This window comes from Corvus cornix, chromosome 2 (genome assembly GCF_000738735.6).
Source record: "Corvus cornix cornix isolate S_Up_H32 chromosome 2, ASM73873v5, whole genome shotgun sequence".
Taxonomy (NCBI): Eukaryota; Metazoa; Chordata; class Aves; order Passeriformes; family Corvidae; genus Corvus; species Corvus cornix.
This window is the reverse complement of record NC_046333.1, coordinates 106829697-106849941: the sequence shown is the minus strand read 5'-3', so window position 1 is coordinate 106849941 and position 20245 is coordinate 106829697. Positions and strand designations below refer to the sequence as shown.

General features: G+C 40.1%; 1 protein-coding gene across 4 annotated transcripts in view; it reads right to left on the bottom strand.

The window, feature by feature from the left end:
- The window catches only part of LAMA3 (laminin subunit alpha 3), a 111338-nt gene that overhangs the window by 76044 nt on the left and 15049 nt on the right, over positions 1-20245 (bottom strand). For all 4 annotated transcript variants that reach the window (XM_039548990.1, XM_039548992.1, XM_039548993.1 and 1 more), the window contains exons 3-10: positions 14528-14645; positions 13802-13920; positions 12074-12244; positions 10935-11032; positions 9355-9470; positions 6263-6381; positions 2438-2528; positions 1300-1431 (exon numbers count right to left, since the gene is read on the bottom strand). In XM_039548990.1, the coding sequence (XP_039404924.1) occupies positions 1300-1431; positions 2438-2528; positions 6263-6381; positions 9355-9470; positions 10935-11032; positions 12074-12244; positions 13802-13920; positions 14528-14645 (964 nt within the window). The remainder of the gene's footprint in view (positions 1-1299; positions 1432-2437; positions 2529-6262; positions 6382-9354; positions 9471-10934; positions 11033-12073; positions 12245-13801; positions 13921-14527; positions 14646-20245) is intronic.

Here is a 20245-nt window from a genome sequence, read left to right as displayed (position 1 = left end):
GTTTTCTTTAGTTTTCTTAGGAAAGAGAAAAGAGGCAGTGTACTTTTGATTTCCAATTCAGGTACAAACCTCCCTTCTCTAAAAAGCATCATGAAAGGCCAGACACCATTCAGAAATGCCACAAGGCTGCTTTCCTGCTCCCTATCCTTTCATGCAGAAAGCTTTCTTACACTAGACAGCATTGTGAGAGTTATCTAAGGAGCTCCATATTTACGTCACATTTCCTGCTTCCAGCTGAAGGTCCATCTCCTTCTGTGTGGCATTACCACTTGATACGTGAACTGCCATAAGTTATGACATGTACAGTACATCTTAGGAGCTTTTACTTGAGAGTCCTCCAGATTGCTGGATTGTCTTTCCCATTCTTAAACATTCTTGCATTGAGATAGAATCCAAAACCAATGAGCTACAAACATCCATGGGACTTAGATCAATGTCTACCTGAGATGAACTTAGGTAAAAATGTTGGATTTCAATCATGAGGATATAGGAGATGTGATAATCTAGAATGTACTGTACAGACAGGATTTATTCTATCACAGACATTGAATTCAGACAACATTCAATTTTCACAGGGTTTTTTTTCCTTTGTTTTGTATTGTTTTCTTGTGTTTTTATTGTGGTACCTCTCTTCTAGTCAGACCTCAGATCTGGTCCCAGATCAACCCTTGTTTTTTATCAGCTGTCAGAAACACACTTCTTTCTCCTGAGGGCACAAAACATCCCACTGATGCATTTTTGCAATCTTTTCATGAAGTCAGAAGCTTTTATGCAGCAAATACAATCCTGATGCTACATTTCCTGCTCAGTTATTTTATATATAATTTTTTATGGGAAAAGCACTGTTTAACAGAGAGGCAAGTTCCAAATCCTAGGAGGTGTCAAGGAGAACACACACCCATTTGCTCCCCCTCATTACAGACATAGAACTACTTCCCTTCCAGGTGGTCTTTATCCCCACAAATCCTGACACATGTTTAAACAATTTGTTCAGGGCTTTAGGACTAGAGTTCACAACTTACTGAGAATAGGCTGTAAACTTGATGTCTCCAATGAATGCAGAATTGTGAGAATGCAGCACAATCTCTTTGTCTTTCAAGTCGCTATCATTTTGTTAAATAAACCCAACTCTCTTCAGTAGTATAACAACTGATTTATCAGAACACATAAACATGTGAAGCTGAGATTCCAGATGTTTTTCAACCAAGTCAAGAGACGAAACGTGAAATGTGAAAACCATTAATTCTTTAATGCACATTTAAAATACGGACAAAGGGGCAATTTTACTTGTATACTTACAGACACAAAATGGATAACCATAGAATCCGTCAGCACAGCGTTCACAGTGGTCTCCCTGGAAATTCTGCTTACAGAAGCAGCGGCCAGACCCTTCCTCACAGCCATCTGCATGCTCCAAGTTACAACTGCAGGCTAAGTAAAAGCACCAGCAATTAGGCACTCTTTGGAAAATAATTAATTTGCCTTTTACAGCAGCGCACAATGGCATTATAACAATAAACTTGCAGATGTGAATGACTCATTATTTAAAGAGTTAACATTTCCCAAGTACTTACATATCACCAATACATCCCTTAAAAGGAAAACCCATGTTATTTTCTTAGAGTGTTCAGGGTTTTTTAATTCCAAAAGCTGCACGTTGTTCCTCCACAGGACTGCAGCAATTTTCCTGTGGCAACAACTCCTCTGTCTCCATGATCTAGGCTAAGCACCACACTATTCCCTTTCACTTACACACTACATGCAACACTATGACCACAGCTCTGCTGACTTCCCACTCCTTTCAATCCCCAAACACAACATAACTGTAGTTTCCTTCTACCTGTCACATGGCTCCTTCAGCCTGTTCATAATCCAACACCTAGCTCTTACCTATACTCAGTTCTTTTTCAGATGTTCTATCAGTAATTACCCCATTGCATCACTTATTAATCAGTGGGCTCAGCACTGCATAAGATCAGAGTAGTTACCCTTGTGACCTTTTGAGCTATAGAATAAAATTTTCAAGTAACCCAAGAGTCACAGGATACCTCACATGTACATCAGAGAGCTACGAGAAACAAGATCACGAGAGCAGGAGATGAGAATGGCTTCGTAGAGATCCTGAGATCCTCCTCACTGTGGGGTGTATTGCAGCACCCCAGGTTTCCATCATCCTATCTCCCCAGTACCCTTTTACGGCCTACTTCCTCTTATTATCCTTCTGCTGTTCTGAAGATTTATGCTCATATGACACATAAGTTGAGAAGAATACAATTTAAAAGCTTTAAAGCAACACAGAAATTCATTTGTAGCTATTCTCCAACATCTTTTGACCACTTTTTCATTTTTGCCTCCCCAAAAGATGCACCCTATGCCTTGATTATAGCCCAAATCCCTCAAGCCACCACGAGAAGATACTCCATAGAGAAGGACTCACGTATACAACCACTGGGAGCTCTCACTGGAACACCGTAAGGACGATAGTAGCCTTTTGCACACTTCTCACAGTTGATCCCAGCTGTGTTATGCTGTGCAAAATAAAACAAAAGGATAATATGAGATAAAGAGAGGAACTTGGAAGAATTAAGAAACAATAACATCCTTTACACTGTTTCTATGTACAACTAAGAAGGGGAAAAAAGAATGGAATAGGACTGCAATAGACATCAATCATTATGTGGTGTTCTTTAACCACCTGTTCTCTACAGGCTTCTGAATTGTGGTATTCTCACATAAAGCAGCTGAATTTTATCTTTAAAGCACTATAAACCCCTCCTCCCATTAAAAAAAAATTGAAAAAATATTGCTTTATATCATATAATATCTCTTTTTAGGCTACTTTCTTACTATGATGTATATATTGTTCAAGCAACTGCATAATGAATTTTTCCTTATACTGTATATTAATTTTCAAATACCTTGTGTCTAAGATCAGCAAGACCAAAATAAACCAAAAGCTGAACAGTGCAGTTCAAACCAGATTTTCCATTAGAAAAGTATATGTCTCTATAAATAAGTGGTTTAGGCACACACACACACAAGAAGATCCTAAGCAATTTGAATTACAGCAGTGATGGCAAGTACTAGTTGAGTAAATCATGGTCATGAGGCATCCTGATGAGCTCATAGACATGAGAGCTGGGGAACCAGAGCAGGAAGCTCTGCCCTGGAGCAACCAAAGCATTTCTCCCGCTCCCTGTTTAGTTCCTCCTTAGGGAGTGTTGCAATTCAGGGCTGTGCAGGGACACAGCCTTTCCTGGATGGACTGGTGGGCAGTTCATGAGCAGGGCACTCAGGACTCTGCACATTCTTCAGTGGCTACTGGTGCTCACTCTAGTGGCACATCAGTGGCCCCAGCCCAGACAGAGCTTCAGGAGGATGCCAGAGAGACAATGCAGCAGGGTGCAGTTAATCCAGAAGTTATTTTCAATGTATGAAAGACAAGCAAACAAGACAAATAGCAGAATTACAGTTCTGGGCTTCTGAAAATCAGATTTGTCCTTGCTCAGATAGCTGCTTGACAAGATCCTGTGTGAAGTGTCCTGGGTGGGAACAGGGACCAAGAGCTCATAGACAGCCTCCTTAGAACAAGGAAGTTCTTTCCAATGTGCAAGCATGGCAGAAGGCCAGCACAGATAAACACAGAGTTCCTGACTGATCTCAAACTCAAAGAGAAAGTACATGGAAGGTGGAAGCAGGGACAGGCTACTTGGTGGCAAGAGAAAGACATTGCCCAAACATGCAGTAGTGGAGTTAGGAAAGCCAAAGCTTAGCAGAGATAAAATGAGGAAGGAAGGTGAAACACAAAAAGAAGGATTCCAAGAGTAGAGCAGCAGCAAAAGAAAAGCTAAGGGGGTAGGGGCCCACTGCTCACCAGGGAAGGAGATCCAGTGAACAAATTATCTTAGAACATACAAAGGACAGGAAGGTGATGGGACACATCCAGCATAGTGTGCCTAGGGCAAAGTATGCCCAATCAACTTCATGGAGCTGTGTGATACGATGACAGGTGCTCTGGACAGACCCACTCAGATGGTGAGGGACTGAAGCACATGCCATCAAAGAAGAGGCTGAGATGGTTGGGTTTCTTCAGCGTTGAGAAGAGAAGGGTGAATTTATTGCTCCCTACAACTGCCTGATCAGAGAATACAAAGGGGATGGACCCAGACTCTTAGGAGAGGTGCTCAGCAAAAGGATGAGAGGCAATTGGCACAGACTGGAACATGGAAAATTTCAGTTCGATATTAGGGACAAAATTTATCATGCAGGCAGTCAAACACTGAAACAGGTTGCCATGAGTGGTTGTGGCATTCCAATCTTTGGAGGTGTTCCAAGCTTGGAGGAATGAGTTCCTGAGCAACCTGATCTAATTACACCTACTTTGAGTAGGACTATTCCAGATTTCCAGAGCTCCTTTGTCATCATACTCTAAAGAAACTGATTCTATCTTCTATCTATCAATTACATCACTTCTTTGTTCAGGCATCCATTCCTAAAATGTTTCTTTCCCCTGACACAAACAGTAAAATTAAACTAAAATTAATGCGCTTTGTCGATGAAAAAAAAAAAAAAAAAAAAAAGAAAGCTATAATTGGATCTATGGTAAACTCATTTAATCCACCTTAACTTCCACAAAATTAATTATAAACAATTCGTATCAGTCATATAACCAGGACTTGTAGATTTAGACTAATTTTGCTATTTTCTATCTTGGAAGCAGTATTAAAAGAAATGTTCTTTCATGAACAAAGACCTGACAGAAAGGACCAACATGGGAAATCTTGCCAGACTGCATGAGCAAAGTTGTGCGCAGAAACGTCAACTGGAACACAAAGAACATTTCTTCTACTCACATTAGTAAAAATAACTCTACTCTCTTCTGCCTGCCTTTTGGACAACATCTGATTATATTAAGAAGAATATGGAAAACATACTGTTCACTGGATATTTCCCTTTTCTGTTGCTTAAATACAGCTATATTTTCAAATGCACAGCATGGTATTACATAAATCATGACACACAGGTTTCACAGGAACATAGAACTGATGATAATTTTGTTGTAATGCAGAATTCTGGTCAGCTGCTTATACATCAGATGACTTGACAACAAAAGGAAGACAGACTTCCAAGTAAGTCTGGATTTATTTAACCATGAGATCACTGAACCAAAGAATAACTTAGGTTGTAAGGGACCTCAGGAGGTCAAGTAGTTCAGTCCCGCTCAAAGCAGAGAGAAGTCCAAAATCAGATCTTTATCGGAGTCTTGTTTGATCTTTCCTCATAGTCATTGCTAGAGTAGAACAAAATCAGAATGAAAGAAATTCTCGTTCTTTCCAAGAGCGTGCTATCCTTTTATGACAGACACAGTGTAAAGTCTCTGATTCCAAATTTAAAACTTCTGATTGAATCCAATGGAGCCTCTAAGATAATTATGGGGCTGGAGCTCATTCCCTCAGTTTTCAGGGGAACATGAGGGAATGACTTTGGTTGGCTTGGAGGGGGGAGGTGCCTAATGGTCGTTTTCCTCTACCTAAGACATCCTTCCTCTACACAAAAGACAGAACCAACTCTTCTCACATAAGCACAGCAAAAGCCCAAAAGCCAACTATCACAACCTGCAATTGGAGAAATTCCTACTGAACAAGAGTGTGATTAAGTGCTGTAAAAGATTACCCAGAGTGCGTGTAAAGTGCATCCTCAGAAATTTTCAGAATTCAACTGTTTCTCAGTGCAGCTGGATATAATTTTGCATCTAGCCTTGGTTTGAGTGGAGCACTAGTCCAAAGAATTTCAGAGGCCCCTTCTATGATTCTGTGCTTTCCCAATACTTATAACTTTCCATCTTGGTATAGTCTACATCCTCCTTTATTTCCACTGATGACAGAGAGCCCTCTGCCTTTTGCTGCAGTAAGGAACCAGCTGAGCCTGAGCTGGCATTTTATTTGGTTAATTTTACTTCCTTCTGTTAAGCAGGGAAATGGCAGAGTTTGTAACAAGAGGAAAGGGAATTTTTACAGTTGATTAAATTGTTACATTGTGTGGTTCTATTTCGATCACACAGGACTGAGCATCAATACAATTTTTATGTGTCTTTTACACATTAACAAGCAATGCTGAACAAGGTAAATTATTTTCACGCACCTTTTTCCACACTTTGAGTACAAGTAATAACACCATCAGAGAAATGGGCCTATCTGGACTGGTCAGACCCAAAACTACTGGTGTACACATTTATTTAAACTGATCAAAATGACCTTTTTACCTGGCAGTTAATGCAGACTCCTCCACCTTCATAATGCCCATGGATGTTTAAGCTTTCTCGACGCTGATCAACGTCAGCATCATAGTAACAATCAGTGGCATGTCCATGGCAATTGCAGGCTGAAAAAGTAATATTCCAAGTCAGCTTTTTTTATAATGATGGAATTTAGCAATCTCCAGCATTTACCTCTAGCAGAGGTAGAAAAGAAGATTAGATTTTTTTATGTGTGCATACACTCAGGCATACTGGAGTATACTCAAATGCACATATTTACCCATAAACAACTGGATTTTCATACCAGAAACATAGTACAGTAATGTAGACATGAAGAAAACATGCAGATAGTCTTATCAGAGAAGGCAACAGTTGTACCATCTCAAAACTAAACTAGTTATGCATAAACGCAGGACTAGGAAGCTCCAGAAGAATGGCCACAGCAGTTTTTTTTAAATTATCAAAACATGCTCAAATGTTTATCTTATTTTTTCATGCCTCAAAAATACATCTGGACTGATGCAATGTGCACTAAACCTTTATTTAAAATTAACAATTATAGAAAAGATATATACATTTAAATAAAAAGACCTACACCAAAGAGCTCTCATATTCAGCTGTAGATACAGATATACCAGCAAACTTGGCTATAATATAATCCTGAGTAGTAACCAACCATAACAGCAAACAAAATAGAATAAATCAAAGGGCCATAAATTCATTCCATGTCCTCTTTTCTTCCTGATCTGATCTTCCTTCTTTGCTGGAGAGGAAAATGGGATGTTTTTTGAAAGAATGAAGAAAGCAAAACCAGGCTTCCCCAAGCATCTCAGTGCTAGTTGATCTTTTAATTACAGCTGCTTCAGCACCCCAGGGCAACCTTCCCAGGAAATTCCTGAAGTTATGACTTGATAAAGCTATTACTTCATGTTTAGGGAAATCCTCCCTTCATCTGGACTAGGGGACACAATACCCTGAAAGGTAATGGGTCACAGAAGCTAAGGGCTCTGGCCCTTCTTCAGGATGAGAGAAGCAAATGGGAGGTGATTCTTCCAAAGTCTATTCCCAGTTCCTGGTACAACTGGGAGCACAACTCAGGGACAACTGATTCTCCATTCTTGCTACATAATCATACAGACGAGAAGAGAAACTAGATCATTCTCTGTATCTTCTCTATGTCTTTTTCTCTGAAGAGCTGTGGATAAGGAAACCTTTTCCCAAAAATTACCAACCACACAGCTGAGGAGGTGCCCTGATATCAGGTTCTCTTATGGTCTGCTGACAAGAACTGGATAGGGTTCAAGACTGGGTTCCCTGGCCAGGTTGCAATAGCCTATGAAGATCTTTGGGTTTTCTTACTCATATAATTCTTCAAGAAAACAAAAAATTACACAATGAGATGCCGGCTTAAGATATTAAGTCAGAAAAGGAAAAAAAGATAATATTATATATATAAAAAACATATAGATATATATACATGTAATTAACAATGTAAATAAAACCTCCCTTGCCTCTAGGGCCAAACCATCTGTGAGGTACAGCTCAGCTATGTGTTCTAACAGCAATGGAAAATTGCTTCCTCTGATTATAGTAATAGCATTTTCACTGATAGGGGAATAGAACCCCCTTCTACCTCATCAAACACCTTTTCACCACTTTGGGCCATTTGCTGATCCATACGTACTGGGAAGCTCACAGCCAAATGTTGGGCTGATCCCTATAAGCCCCCACCAACCTCTTTCAAGCAGTTTCTCTCAAGGAACCTCAGGCTTCTGGAAAGATGAACAAGATTGCTTTAATTCCCTCACTCCTGACTGCCAGCAAAAGAAGCCTGCACCTGGCAAACGCTCTCAACAAATCACCTCAAACTGCTAGGAGCAATCCATACTAAAAAGGAAATTTTTTCAGCGTTAGTTAGAAACGAAGTGGTTTTGGCTCAGAATCTTATAGATGATCCTCTATAAACTCATTCTTCAAAAAACATGACATTATTTATGCTCTTTGTCTACCTCTTTTCTGGCAGAAAATGTTTTCCTTTCAAAGAGGGGTACTTAAATGGGGTTTCAAATATTGTTCAAAAAATTGTGTCCCAACATGCCTGCCTCCTATCAAACATTTTAATCACACACAACCTCCCTCCCCCATCCCAAGTCATAGTACTGCAGTTTTAATTAAACAAGCCATCTCTTTATTCCTCAGACTAATTATATAGGTCCATCTCTTTGGCTTTCAGGTAAGGTTCTCCTGTTACCAGTTTGTACCCACTGGCTATGCTACTCTTAGGAAAGGCAGACGAGAAAAATAAATTGGGCCAGACACAAAGGAAATGGCTGTGCACAGAGATGGCAACCACCCTACCTGGTTTCTGTCTGGGGGATGCAAAACACCCATGTGTGACAGTACACACCCATCACCAAAAGAGGGTCCATGCTGTCACTTTCTTTAACAAAATAATGAAACACAGGGGAACTGGGAGAAAGGCAAATGAATGGGCTTCTCCAGCTTGACTAGTCAGTCTGTAGGGATATCATACCCCAAACTCCCAAATACAAGGATGGGAAGAGGTACAAGTGTGGAATCACCAGGATTCCCCACCAGGAACACCTTTGTGCCACTGACATATGGTCAGTGAGGGGCAACTCAGCCTGAGAAGGGAGGGTCAGCTCAAGCACCTGTAAGCAGTGGCAGCCTCAAGCAACATCTCTGCAACCTGAACACCAAGAGGCAGGGTAATGGAAAGGAATATGCTGGAGTTGTAAAGGTGCCTATAGTCTCTGCTCTGCTTGGAAAGCCATAGCCTGTCAGCAGACAGCTATGACTGGGGAGGGATGTTGACTCAATGTTCTACAAAAAGTCTTCCACTTTTCTCATGTCATATTCTCACACAAATTAGTATTTTCACTGTTTAATAAGAAAGAAGAACATAAATAATATTCACTTCATTTTTCCGTTTTCTGTATGGAAAGAATTTTCTCTATACAGAAAAAAAGGGTGTTAAAGCATGCTGGTTATGTTCCATGAACATGTGTGCTACATACAGCTAATTCCCACCCTCTTGTCAGTATCTCTTTTAACCCACCATCTTTTTGGCTACTCACGTTCACATATGTTTGTGCTCCCAGCTGTTGCAGGTTGCCACTGTTTCTGATTATATCCAGGGCAGCAGTGATCACAGGTTTCCCCACAAGTGTTATGCTGACATTCACACTGAAACCTACAGAAGTGAAAGCCTCTTAATAAAGCTGGGCTTAATTTTTTTTTTTTAAAGTTTTTAAATAAAAAATAATTGGTTTTTTCTTCATTTTACTGCAGTACAAGACTTACACATTGTATGAAAAGGACAGGACATAAACCTCACATGTAAAGAAGTCAATCAGTAATACTAGAATGTTTTGGAATTTTCCTGAAATTCTTCAAGATTGACTACTTTAATCATGTGATTATGGGTTTATTACAACACATTACTTATAGAAAATGTTTATAATTGGATTCAACAGACTGGATTATGAAACTATTTTAGATTATTAAATCAAGTTGGTATACAATAGTTTAGGATGTATCTTGTTTCAGCTTCGTTCCAAGGCTCAAGCTTGTTGGCCTACAGTAATTAAAATATTTATCACCTTTAAACGCATGCCTTCATAATTTTTCCATTATGCTTTGTTTACAATAATTTTATCAGTGTTTTTAATAAACCAAGATCATAACTTGATCTTGTTATTTTTAAGACTGTGCACACTATTTACCAATGAAATTTAGGGCTGCTTTTGATTTATTTAGCTAAATAGCCTACTTAAAGGGCAGGCTCTAATTGTGGGCTAGGTCTTACCATCCTGCATAGTAACTGAATCCTGGGAGGAACAAAGACCTTGAGACTCAGGAGGCATTTTACAACATTCTTCTCTTATGTGTGTAGTCTAATAACACTGGGGCAGTAAGACTTTTGAGTATAACCATCCTATTTTCACACATTTCTCACCTTCTTTGCTTACTTTTCCCTAGCACAGACATCTGGAATGGAGGCACCTATCTCCCCCACTTACTCTTCATTCAAACACAACTGGAAATATTGCACTGTCCTGATAGAAGTTTGTTTTAATGCCATTATGGATAAGAGCAACAGATGATTTAAAGCAGGTTTTTAAAATATGTTTGAGACAGCCTGATAGCTGGTGAGCCAAGAAGACTGACCTAATTCCCTGTGAAATCAACGTGGAGGTCACGAACTTGACAGGGAAAGGGAATAGTTAATTCAGTTTGTTTTTATGTTTTTACAGTAATGATCTAAAGCTATTAGATCTTGCATGAGCTCAGTTAAAGTGCTCAATATCTCCATGAAGTTCACTGACCTTGTTCCTGAGTTGGACTTCTAATTCCTAATGTAAGAAGGTGATATCAAGTCATGTTTTCCAAAAAGAACTATGGGTTTCTAAGAAATTACTCAAGCTGCCAAACTTTTATGTCAATTAAAATGAAAAATCTAAGACTTTCTATTATTATATTTCACATACAATCGCTCTTGACAAGTTTTCTTGCCAACCATTAGCAGGTTCTATTTTTTTTTAAATATAAAGAAAAAAATCCTTGCACCACTACATATTTTGATAATATAAAAAGGTCATTTGAAAGCATTCATGTATTGTTTTTCTCAGATAAATGTCAGGCTCCATTTACTTACTGGTATTGGTTTTCAGCACTCTTTGGATTACATACTTCAGCATGGCCATGACAAACACATCGACCACCAACACTGATGTCCTTTATACTGTAGTAATACTGTGGAACAAGCACAAGAAGTATGTATAGGTCTTTCCTCGCTTGCATTACATCAGAAATATGAACATCAGGTTTGCTAGACTTGGAAGGTCTCTACAATAAAAATCTGCACTCTCCTTTAGCAATTTAATAGAACACTTGAGATTTCATTCATCTAACCTACACCCCATGGCCAGGATAACACCAGAAGTTCCTTACACTAAAGCTGTGCTGCTTGCCAAGTGAACTGCATACTGCATTTACCTCTGCCTGTGAGCAACATCTTAAAATTTACTTAAGGCAATAAGGGCACTTGATGGGAGTGCTGTCAAATAACTGGAATAGCTTTATGTTTTTCAGTGCAGAAACCCTCACACACATTTGTGTGGTGCCTCACCCCAGGGTTTCCTCCAATTGTTACCAAATCTTCATTTTAAATGAAAAGGTTAAAAATAGCAGTACAATATGAAGTCTGAAATCTCTGTAAGTATATGAATTTCTGTGTGGTGTTCCCTGTATTTCCTTGTATTTACCCACTGAATGGGAGTGGAACTTCGGCCTTCAAGCTCTTGGATAGCCCAAAATGCACTTAAAACACCTAGGCATCTCAAATGATTTGTGGAAAGAACTTTCAAGCACAGCCTTTGATTTCTGCTCCTTTGGAAACTCAGGCATTATTTTCTGAAAACGTTTGTGAATAAATATCAGAAAGTAGTGCCAAAAAAAGATGAAGAGATTTAGTTCCTCAGTTCTGCAAAAAGACAGTTCAGAATAATTTTGCTTTGGCTCTTTATAGCTCCCATGATGCACTCCACTTCCTTCCATATTAGAAAGCAGGGCATGAAAATGGTCTGTTACAAAATCATTAATCATTACTGCCCCTCCATAAATCCATAATGGCCCAGTTACCTTCATGTCTCAAACAAACCTGGAGAAAAATAGGGTCACTGCAAATTTCATTGTCAGGATATTGCAAGCTTAAAACATTCAGACCATTTTTTGGTGCCTAACATGCTGGGTATGATTGTTGAGTACATACATCTCAGTGACAAGAGTACTTACTCTACGAGTTACAGTGGGATCCCGTTGAGCTTTGGATATCAAGTGTCCAAGAAGAGTATTAGTTCTGAGAAAACGGAGACGGATGTTTGTTGCTTTTGTGAATTGCTGAAGACCAGGGGAATAAGTGAAGTTTCTTGCTCCTGGACGGCCATTTACCAAAGATACGACAATCTAACAAAGAAGTAAGCACGCTCTTGTTAAAATATATCAACTGCAAGTGCCAATAGCAGCATAGAGCAGAATTAATAAAAGAATCCAAAAACTTACTATTGTTTCTGAACATATTTGCAGTAACAACTAGGCATTTCATACTAAAGTCAGGATATTGGGAAAAATAGTGTTGTTAGTCTTGGAGCCTCCTGTATTCTCATTATCCATATAGCACATTGGAAAAAAAAGCCTCTATCTGTTTTCAAAACAGTAGGTATAGCATGCAAAAACTACATTTTAATAGGAAAAAACAATAGGAATAGTTACAAGTAGTTATTTGAACAGTTGACAGTGTCAATGGAAGTTTAGCCTGATTAAAAACATCAGATTTTGGCTCTTTCCCAAGGCACATTTATTTTTGGGTCAAGGCATAAACATTCCTGGAAAATATTATTGTTACCAGGTCCAGTGCCTGCGAGCATTTTAATGGTCTTCTGGAAGAAAGTACACAGTGTTGCTTTAGAAAATCCCCTCACATGAAAGCAGGTTTGTCTGACTTCCAAAACAAGGGATCCAATACTTTTTTATTTTTTAAAGAAACAGCTGCCAGCAGCTTAGCAATCATGAATCTCTACTGAATAAACAACCTAGTTTGTATGTACAGGGCTCAGTAAAAGACTTTGTTTATAACCATTCAGATAACAGATTTCTACTTTCAAATGGCTCCTATACTCTGAAGCACGTAACAAGGCTATGATGACTGTTTCAACTGCAGCACAATTCCTTCAGGAAAAGTCATAAAGCATGTAACAGGGAATGGCACCAGCAGTGTTCTTCTGTGGAAATTATTCTTTACAATATCTGATTAGGAAAATTTTACAGACACATTAACAAATAAGTTCTATTTTAATATGAAACCACAGATCCATCTGCTCAAAACTCTGAATAACTCTTGAGGAGTTCAGATCTGAATTCTAACCACATCAGGCATAAAAGCAGAATGCCAGGAGGAGCCATCAGCACATCCAGGAGTTTAACATTCATTCAAGTAATGTTAACTTGTTAACAGGCCACAGCTCTGCCTAGAAAGGAACAATGGCTAAAATCAAAGCAATGTTTTCCAAATACTTGTATTATATTATAAACATGTAGCTTTCTTATATAGAGAGAGATTTTTTTTTTTTTTTTTTTTAACAGCTACTTATTCTTGAATGGTAAATATCTGTTTCTACAGCCTTTACTCACATGAGCAATTCTGATGCACCAAGTTTTGCCATGCAAATTGGAAGTATTCAGAAAATGCAGTCAACACCTTCGAATGCACATGGCTACAGTGAGGTACAAAAATTATGATAACTATAAACACAGGCTGCTGTGAGTAGCCCCTACCCCCATAGGGAATGATGAAAATTAGGAGGAGTCAGGTCACCCTCCCAAAATATCGCTTAGGTTTAGATTATGGACTTACTGATAGAGACTTAAGCAGTCATAGATAAAAAATTACTTCCAACAAACTTCTGAAACCAATGCTGTTTGTTTGCCTCCAGCATCACACATTGCTTTCCTAAAAGCACTTACCTCTCCATTTTCAAGAGGCAGAATGCGAGAGTACTCTGTGGTGCACAGGACATCGCTGTCCCTCCTCACAGCAAGATTTGCTTCCTTTCCAAAGCGCTCCAAGCAATCTGCTTTTGAGTCTAGCCAAGCAAGAATAAAATTCATTTTATGTGTGAAAGTAAGACCTATTGTTCTAATTTAAATTAACAGAGAAGTATCCCCTGTGCTTTCAGGTAAATTGTCCCCATAATAGAGTAGTAACTGTGATTGTGTCACTCAGCACAGAAAAACCAACATACCTCAAAACAATAATCTCCCTTCCTAATCAGTTCCTGACAAGACATGGCACAATATTTCTCATATTATCACAAAGAAAAGCTATATAGGTACTCCAGGATTTTGCATTTGTATTTCACTGATTTTTGCAAGAAACTCCAGGGTCCTATGGGATGAAGGACACTGAAGTTCTGACATACCCAAAAAACAAGTCAGACAAAACAACTCAAAAATTCCCAAGAGAGAGAAAAATATTCACATGCTGAATTATGTTTTCAAGGTATCATACTCATACACTCTTACCACTAATTTATTGTTGCTAAATAAGAAAGGAGAAATGTATTTAACGCTCACTGTCTTCTCTGCAGGTGAAATCTTCAGCAAACACCATGGTTTGATTTTGCTGCTACTGAGGAAATGATTAAAGAAACCTGTCCACAAAAGAGCAATGACACAAGGATTGATACTTACAAGCAAAATATTGCCAGGGAGTGTAAGTTGTTCCAAAGTCCACTGATCTTTCCAAGACCCAGAGATCTGGACGAGGAGAATTTGCAAACTTGATAAGGATATAGGCAACATGGAAGAGCTGGTAACAGAATATACACAGATCTTGTCAGGAGCTTTATTTGAACTCTATAAAAGCATGGCAATAATAAAAATAATGCAAATAAACACTTTTTCTTTAGTGTACAAGGAGAAGGTTATTCTCAGCAGTTTCTTTCCCACGAAGATAAGAGGCCACATTCTCAGCTGGCTACTTCACCTGGAAACGTGTTCAAGAACATTAAGACATTAAGAGTTTAATCTGGCTTCTTTAGGTGCTCATTGTGTATCACACAGAGAGCTCCCAAACACTAGAGAAAAAATGGATCTTACAAGACAGGAAGTCTTACTGTAAGCCTCTTGGGATAGTCCATGTCATAAAAACCAGAACATCAATAAAAATTACCTTTACACAAAAAGCTAAACATGGATTGATTTTAAAGGTCATTTTAAATGTAAACAACCACGACATGGATGGGAGCCGTCAATAAAAGTGAACCAATATTGAGGTACACTTAATATTCAAATGAAGCTGCACTGGAATTTCCCATTCAACAGCCTCAACTGAGAATCATCTGCTGGCAGGAGATGCTCACTTTGATGGGGGAGACAAGGAGTTGCAGTCAGCATTTTGTCAAGTAACTGCTGCCAGAGCCCCCACATCAAATACACCTAAACAGTTTATCTTTGCTCATACCTCACAAATGTCATAACCCTGAAGCTAATACTTTGCAAAGTTTATAAGACTCCAAACTACAAGTGCTTACAAGCTCTCAACCATGAACTGGGAACAGCATCTTTTGGTATGCCTGACCCATTCAGTTGTCAGCTAGGAACAATTCAATAGCTGTCACACCAACTGGGACCACCAAGAGGCAGATGCAAATGGTGAACAGTGCAGTGAAGCAGATCCCTGGAAATATTTGTTCCTAACCAGCACTGCACATGACAATCCCATGGATACATGCAGCCTCCATCCTCACACATCTATTTCAGACATCAGCTTCTGAATATCTGCATACTGTATTCACAGTAGAAAGTAAAACCTTCTCATGGAGAAATGGGAGGAATTCAGGGACTTCATGGAGTAAGTCATGAAGTCTCATGATAATACCTCACATCTCAGAAGAAAACAAAATGAAACTTTTTTGTTGTGCGTTCATTTAATGCAGTATGTACAACTGCTCTCCAGGGCAAGCCCCTGTTCTACACACACCAAGGCATCACTGCAGCAGGTATTGTACCTTGCAACCTATTTCAGAAACTTTACTTTGCTGAATGTTGCTAACTTAGGTCAGTGCAGAGAGAACCAGGAGGAAAAATAACCCAACTCTTCCATCAGTGTTGAAATTTACCCTGCTATTTAACACAGCCTGACAAGCATCAGCTTCACCTCCTGAGATACTGAATTAGGTACCTCAACAACCAGACATTATCTCCACAGGAAAAACTACTTACTTGGCAACAATACCGAGCACAGTAAGTGGCAGCCATTCTGTTGACAGATGCAAATGGCATGAACCATGGCAGAACCCAAAACTGTGCTCAATGACTGCGTAGGTGGAGTAATGCCCTCAAATTACTGATTTTAGCCATTGTCAGAAATAGGTGAATACTCTGAGGACAATGGCAAGATCTGCTCTTTCTGAGTTTCTGATACTCTTTGCCTGAGTAACTTCTGCTACTTCACAGTCAGGTTTCAGAATAGAGCTATTGGCCATACAGACATTACATGTCATCTGGTATGGCCACTCAGTGCAAAGACTGGTATCCTCTAGGAAAGCATAATAGTTCTCAAACTCCTTAAAAAAAAAAAAAGTGCTTCATTTTCTTGCTTTTGGTCAGCTGAATCTCTCAAGGGGCATTTACCTGTTCAAACCAGGTTTGCACTGGCAGGCAACATTAGCAGTCTTTCTTCCCCTGTGTCTTAAGATCTTTGGGAGTCCCATCTTGACATGCACGTTAGCAAGTGCAGATAACACTCTGTGTTGACTGATACAGATTTAACCAAGACAAGTGGTTTAGAAAGCTCAAGAAGAAATTAAGGAAGCATACAGACAGTGTCCTGCCTTTTCCACTGCTTGTAGTCACATTGTGGAATGATTACAACGACCTTATACCTACTCTTCAAAAATGTGTATTATATCAGGAACTCTGCAAGTCTGCTAATGCTTAAAGAACTGCCACTCAGCACCACTCCTAGCGTATTTCCATGCAGATCAAAAAAATGGAAGGGAAAAAAAAAGTATGGCAACTTCACAGTACTGTTACATATGAAAAGTTTCAATTCACGTGATGCTCTCCTTACATCTCACGGTTTGAAATACTGCTCAGGTTTATACTGGCACATTCAGAAAGGCAAAAGGGACAGATCTGATAACAATTAAATTAGTGTTAATTAATGACAGCACATCACCAAAACATAGTCACCAAGCCTATCATCTCCTGCTTCTGACTTTGCATGAGTGCCTATGATTTGATCTTGACCTGGATCAAGGATGCAAAATGGTACTTGAACATCCAAACTTCGACTAAGATTAAATACTGACCAAGTTGATGAGTGGTCACTCTCCAGATCTGATGAGACAACTACAGAAGAAAAATAATCCTTGGTTTAGCAAATAAATCCTAGCTGAAGGTAAAAGAGTAACCTTGCTGAAATAAGACCTAGAAAAGCAACCACTAAAGCCAATTTTAATCACATATTCTAAGCTGGCATTTCACTTCTTTAAATCTTGATCCTGACCTAAAACTTACCCTGAAAAAAAGGCAGACTAAACTCAAAGCAATGTTTTCCTTCAGCCACTCAGTTTTGAGAAAAAAAAGGAAGTGCCCTAATTTTTGAAAAAATGTTTATTTGGTTGGTTTTAAGCCAAATTTGTTTCATTAAAAATCCAACCATCTCTCAAAAGGAATGTTAAAACTGTAAGTAAGCATTTTGATACAATTATATAATGGTAAAAAAAATTTCACAAAAAATCCCAGAAATACGTCTTAATCAAAACTCTTGAGCATTTTCTTGTATGAATAAAGAACTGAATTTAAAAGTGGAAACAGCATTTCGTTTCCAGTAACGGAAACAATGCACTCTGGAAATGCATGCTTGAAAGAGGAGTGAAATGCTTGAAAGAGTAAGTGTCGAACATCATATCCTATGGGGAGTTGTAAGAGAGAATTAGGTTGTGAGCTATAAAACCTGCCAGCAGAGGCACATGGTGGCACAAAGAGGTTTGTCTCGACCAGACCCTGGGGGGAGGAGGTGACACAGGGCAGACCCCTACAGAGAGGAGCCTGCCGGGAGCTGACAGACCAGTGAACAGCGAGTGATCATCCCATAGAAGGACATTGAGGAAGTGTGTTGCTGATGTGGCAACATGGCATAGGTCACGCCATGTAAGGAAATACTGTGCCTCAGAAAAGTGTATAAAACCAACTCACTCCTTTGAATAAAAGATTCAGATTCCCTGCCGGTCTGTGTCCGTCATTCAATTGCCGACAAATGGTGCCCCGTGTGAGGAATTTATTATACACCTACCTGTGTGTCTGTTGGTAAGCCCTGTGGGACTTGAAGTGCTGCTGCAAGAAGCAGGAACGCTGGCCAGCAAATAATCCCTACAAATTGTAGGTGAGCCATGGGGGATGTAGGGGATGGAGTATTCCAGGAACACAATGTCCCAGAGACATCAAAATGGATTTTAAAGAAATGCGGCATGAAAGTTGAGTCTACAGATTTGAACAGACTCTTGTTCTGGGCAAAAGACTGTGATTCAACTTTAGATAGTACCAATATTTTTGATCCTCGGACACAGGATGCTTTAGACGCATTATGGAACCGAGTTACGCAACGCAGCACTGATGGAGCTTTTGTGTCCGTGGAGGACAGTGTGCAAAGCAGTCACAGCGCAGGCAGCACCCAGAGACCGGACAAAGAAAGATGCTTGTGCCACCGCAGCAGCTGTGCTGAGCCCTTCTGCGCTGCCAGCAAGCGACCGTAAGTCTGTCGGGGCAGTGGGAAGAGGACCAGAAGATGTCCCCTCGTCCTGTTTGACCCTGGAGGGAAGCCAGATGGTACCATAGAAAAGCACATGCCGCCCCATGCTGTGTGGCATCAGCTGGAGCTGGGTTGTGGCGAATGGCTGGAGCCAGGGGGGAGCGTGTTCCCTCTCCGTTTGCCTTCTGAGGGAGTGCAGTGGCAGTGGCAGCTGTGGTGAGGGGAGAGCATGTGGCACCGCGAGGGCGCGGCGCTGGCAAGCATCCGCGCCGGCAAGCACATGGCAAAGCTGTGCCGTGGCGGCGAGCGCATCGCGGCGAGCGCATGGCAAAGCCGTGCCGTGCTGGCAAGCACATAGCAACGAGTGCATGGCAAAGCCGTGCCATGGCCGCGCCTGGTGGCCGTCCCCATGCCACGGACAAGCAGGATCAGCGGCGCTGGAGGCTGGCGGGGTCGTGGCTCTGCTTGGCGCATGGCAGGGCCCACGGGCGGCTCTCTGCATGTGAGAGATGCAGAGACAGGCCGGCAGACCTCTGCTGGCCGCCTGACCTGTGCGGCCGCCAGACACGCATGGCCGGGGAGACCCACACGGCCGGCTGGACTCGAGCCGCTACAGCTGGGCTCCCGTCTCCTGCCCCTTCCTCGGGCTATGGGAGCTGCAGCATACAGCATTTGCACCAGCTTGTGCAGGAATGGCTGCAGGCTACGCATGTTGTTCCATAGAACTCTGGTCCATAGAACTCTGTTTTTGTTATTCAAAATGTTACCACAATCCTAGACTCTATCTCCAAGACTGCTTTTTTACCACACCACCTTGTAATACCCTGCATTGTTCTGAGTGCTTTTTGTGATAGATAATAATTACAATTTGTAAACTATTTCTTTAAGCAAGAATTAAGTTTGTTAGCTTTTAAAACCTCTTAGAGAGTTCTTGTTTATATAATTGTAATTTTCCAAGGCCTAGATTTATATACATTCTGAGAAACAATGAAGTATTTAAGCAGTTAATGATATTAACTTGCTTATTTTTACTTGGTGCGCACTTGTTGTTGTATTTGATGTATTATTTCACTGTTCATAGTAAGAAAACTGCATGTTATGTTTCACATTTTCTTAAACTTGGTAAGTTAAAAAATGTTCATGTTACATATTGTTAGAACAGAAAACGGGGAATGCACAGATGGGGTGTGCCCCTGGCGAAAGACTGTAAAGAAGCTTATATGTTCTTAATTTTTCAATTGCATTCAAAACGATCGCAAGATATTAATAAAGCTTTTAAGCAATTTTATACGTATTTTAGGGAAACCTCAGTCACAGCTTGAGGCTCTGGCCAAGCCCTAGCCCTGGCTGACTAGGGAATTATACCATCAAACCCAAGTGTTTCTGCCCTAAAAGTGTAATCAAGTCATTTTGACTTGCTAATTTGATTTTACAAAAGCTGGACCCTCTTTCAAAGTAAACTTGAAAGTCTTGCCTGGGAAAGACTTTCTAAGTCTTCACTATGAAACAGGACCTTCCAGCAGTTGCAGACTCTGAGTGATGGTAAAAGTTTTAGACAACTTTACATTGTTTCTCAAAGTTCTATCTGTTCAATCACTGCCATAATTCTTATTTGTATAAAACAGAAAAGGGGGAATTACGGGGAATTATAA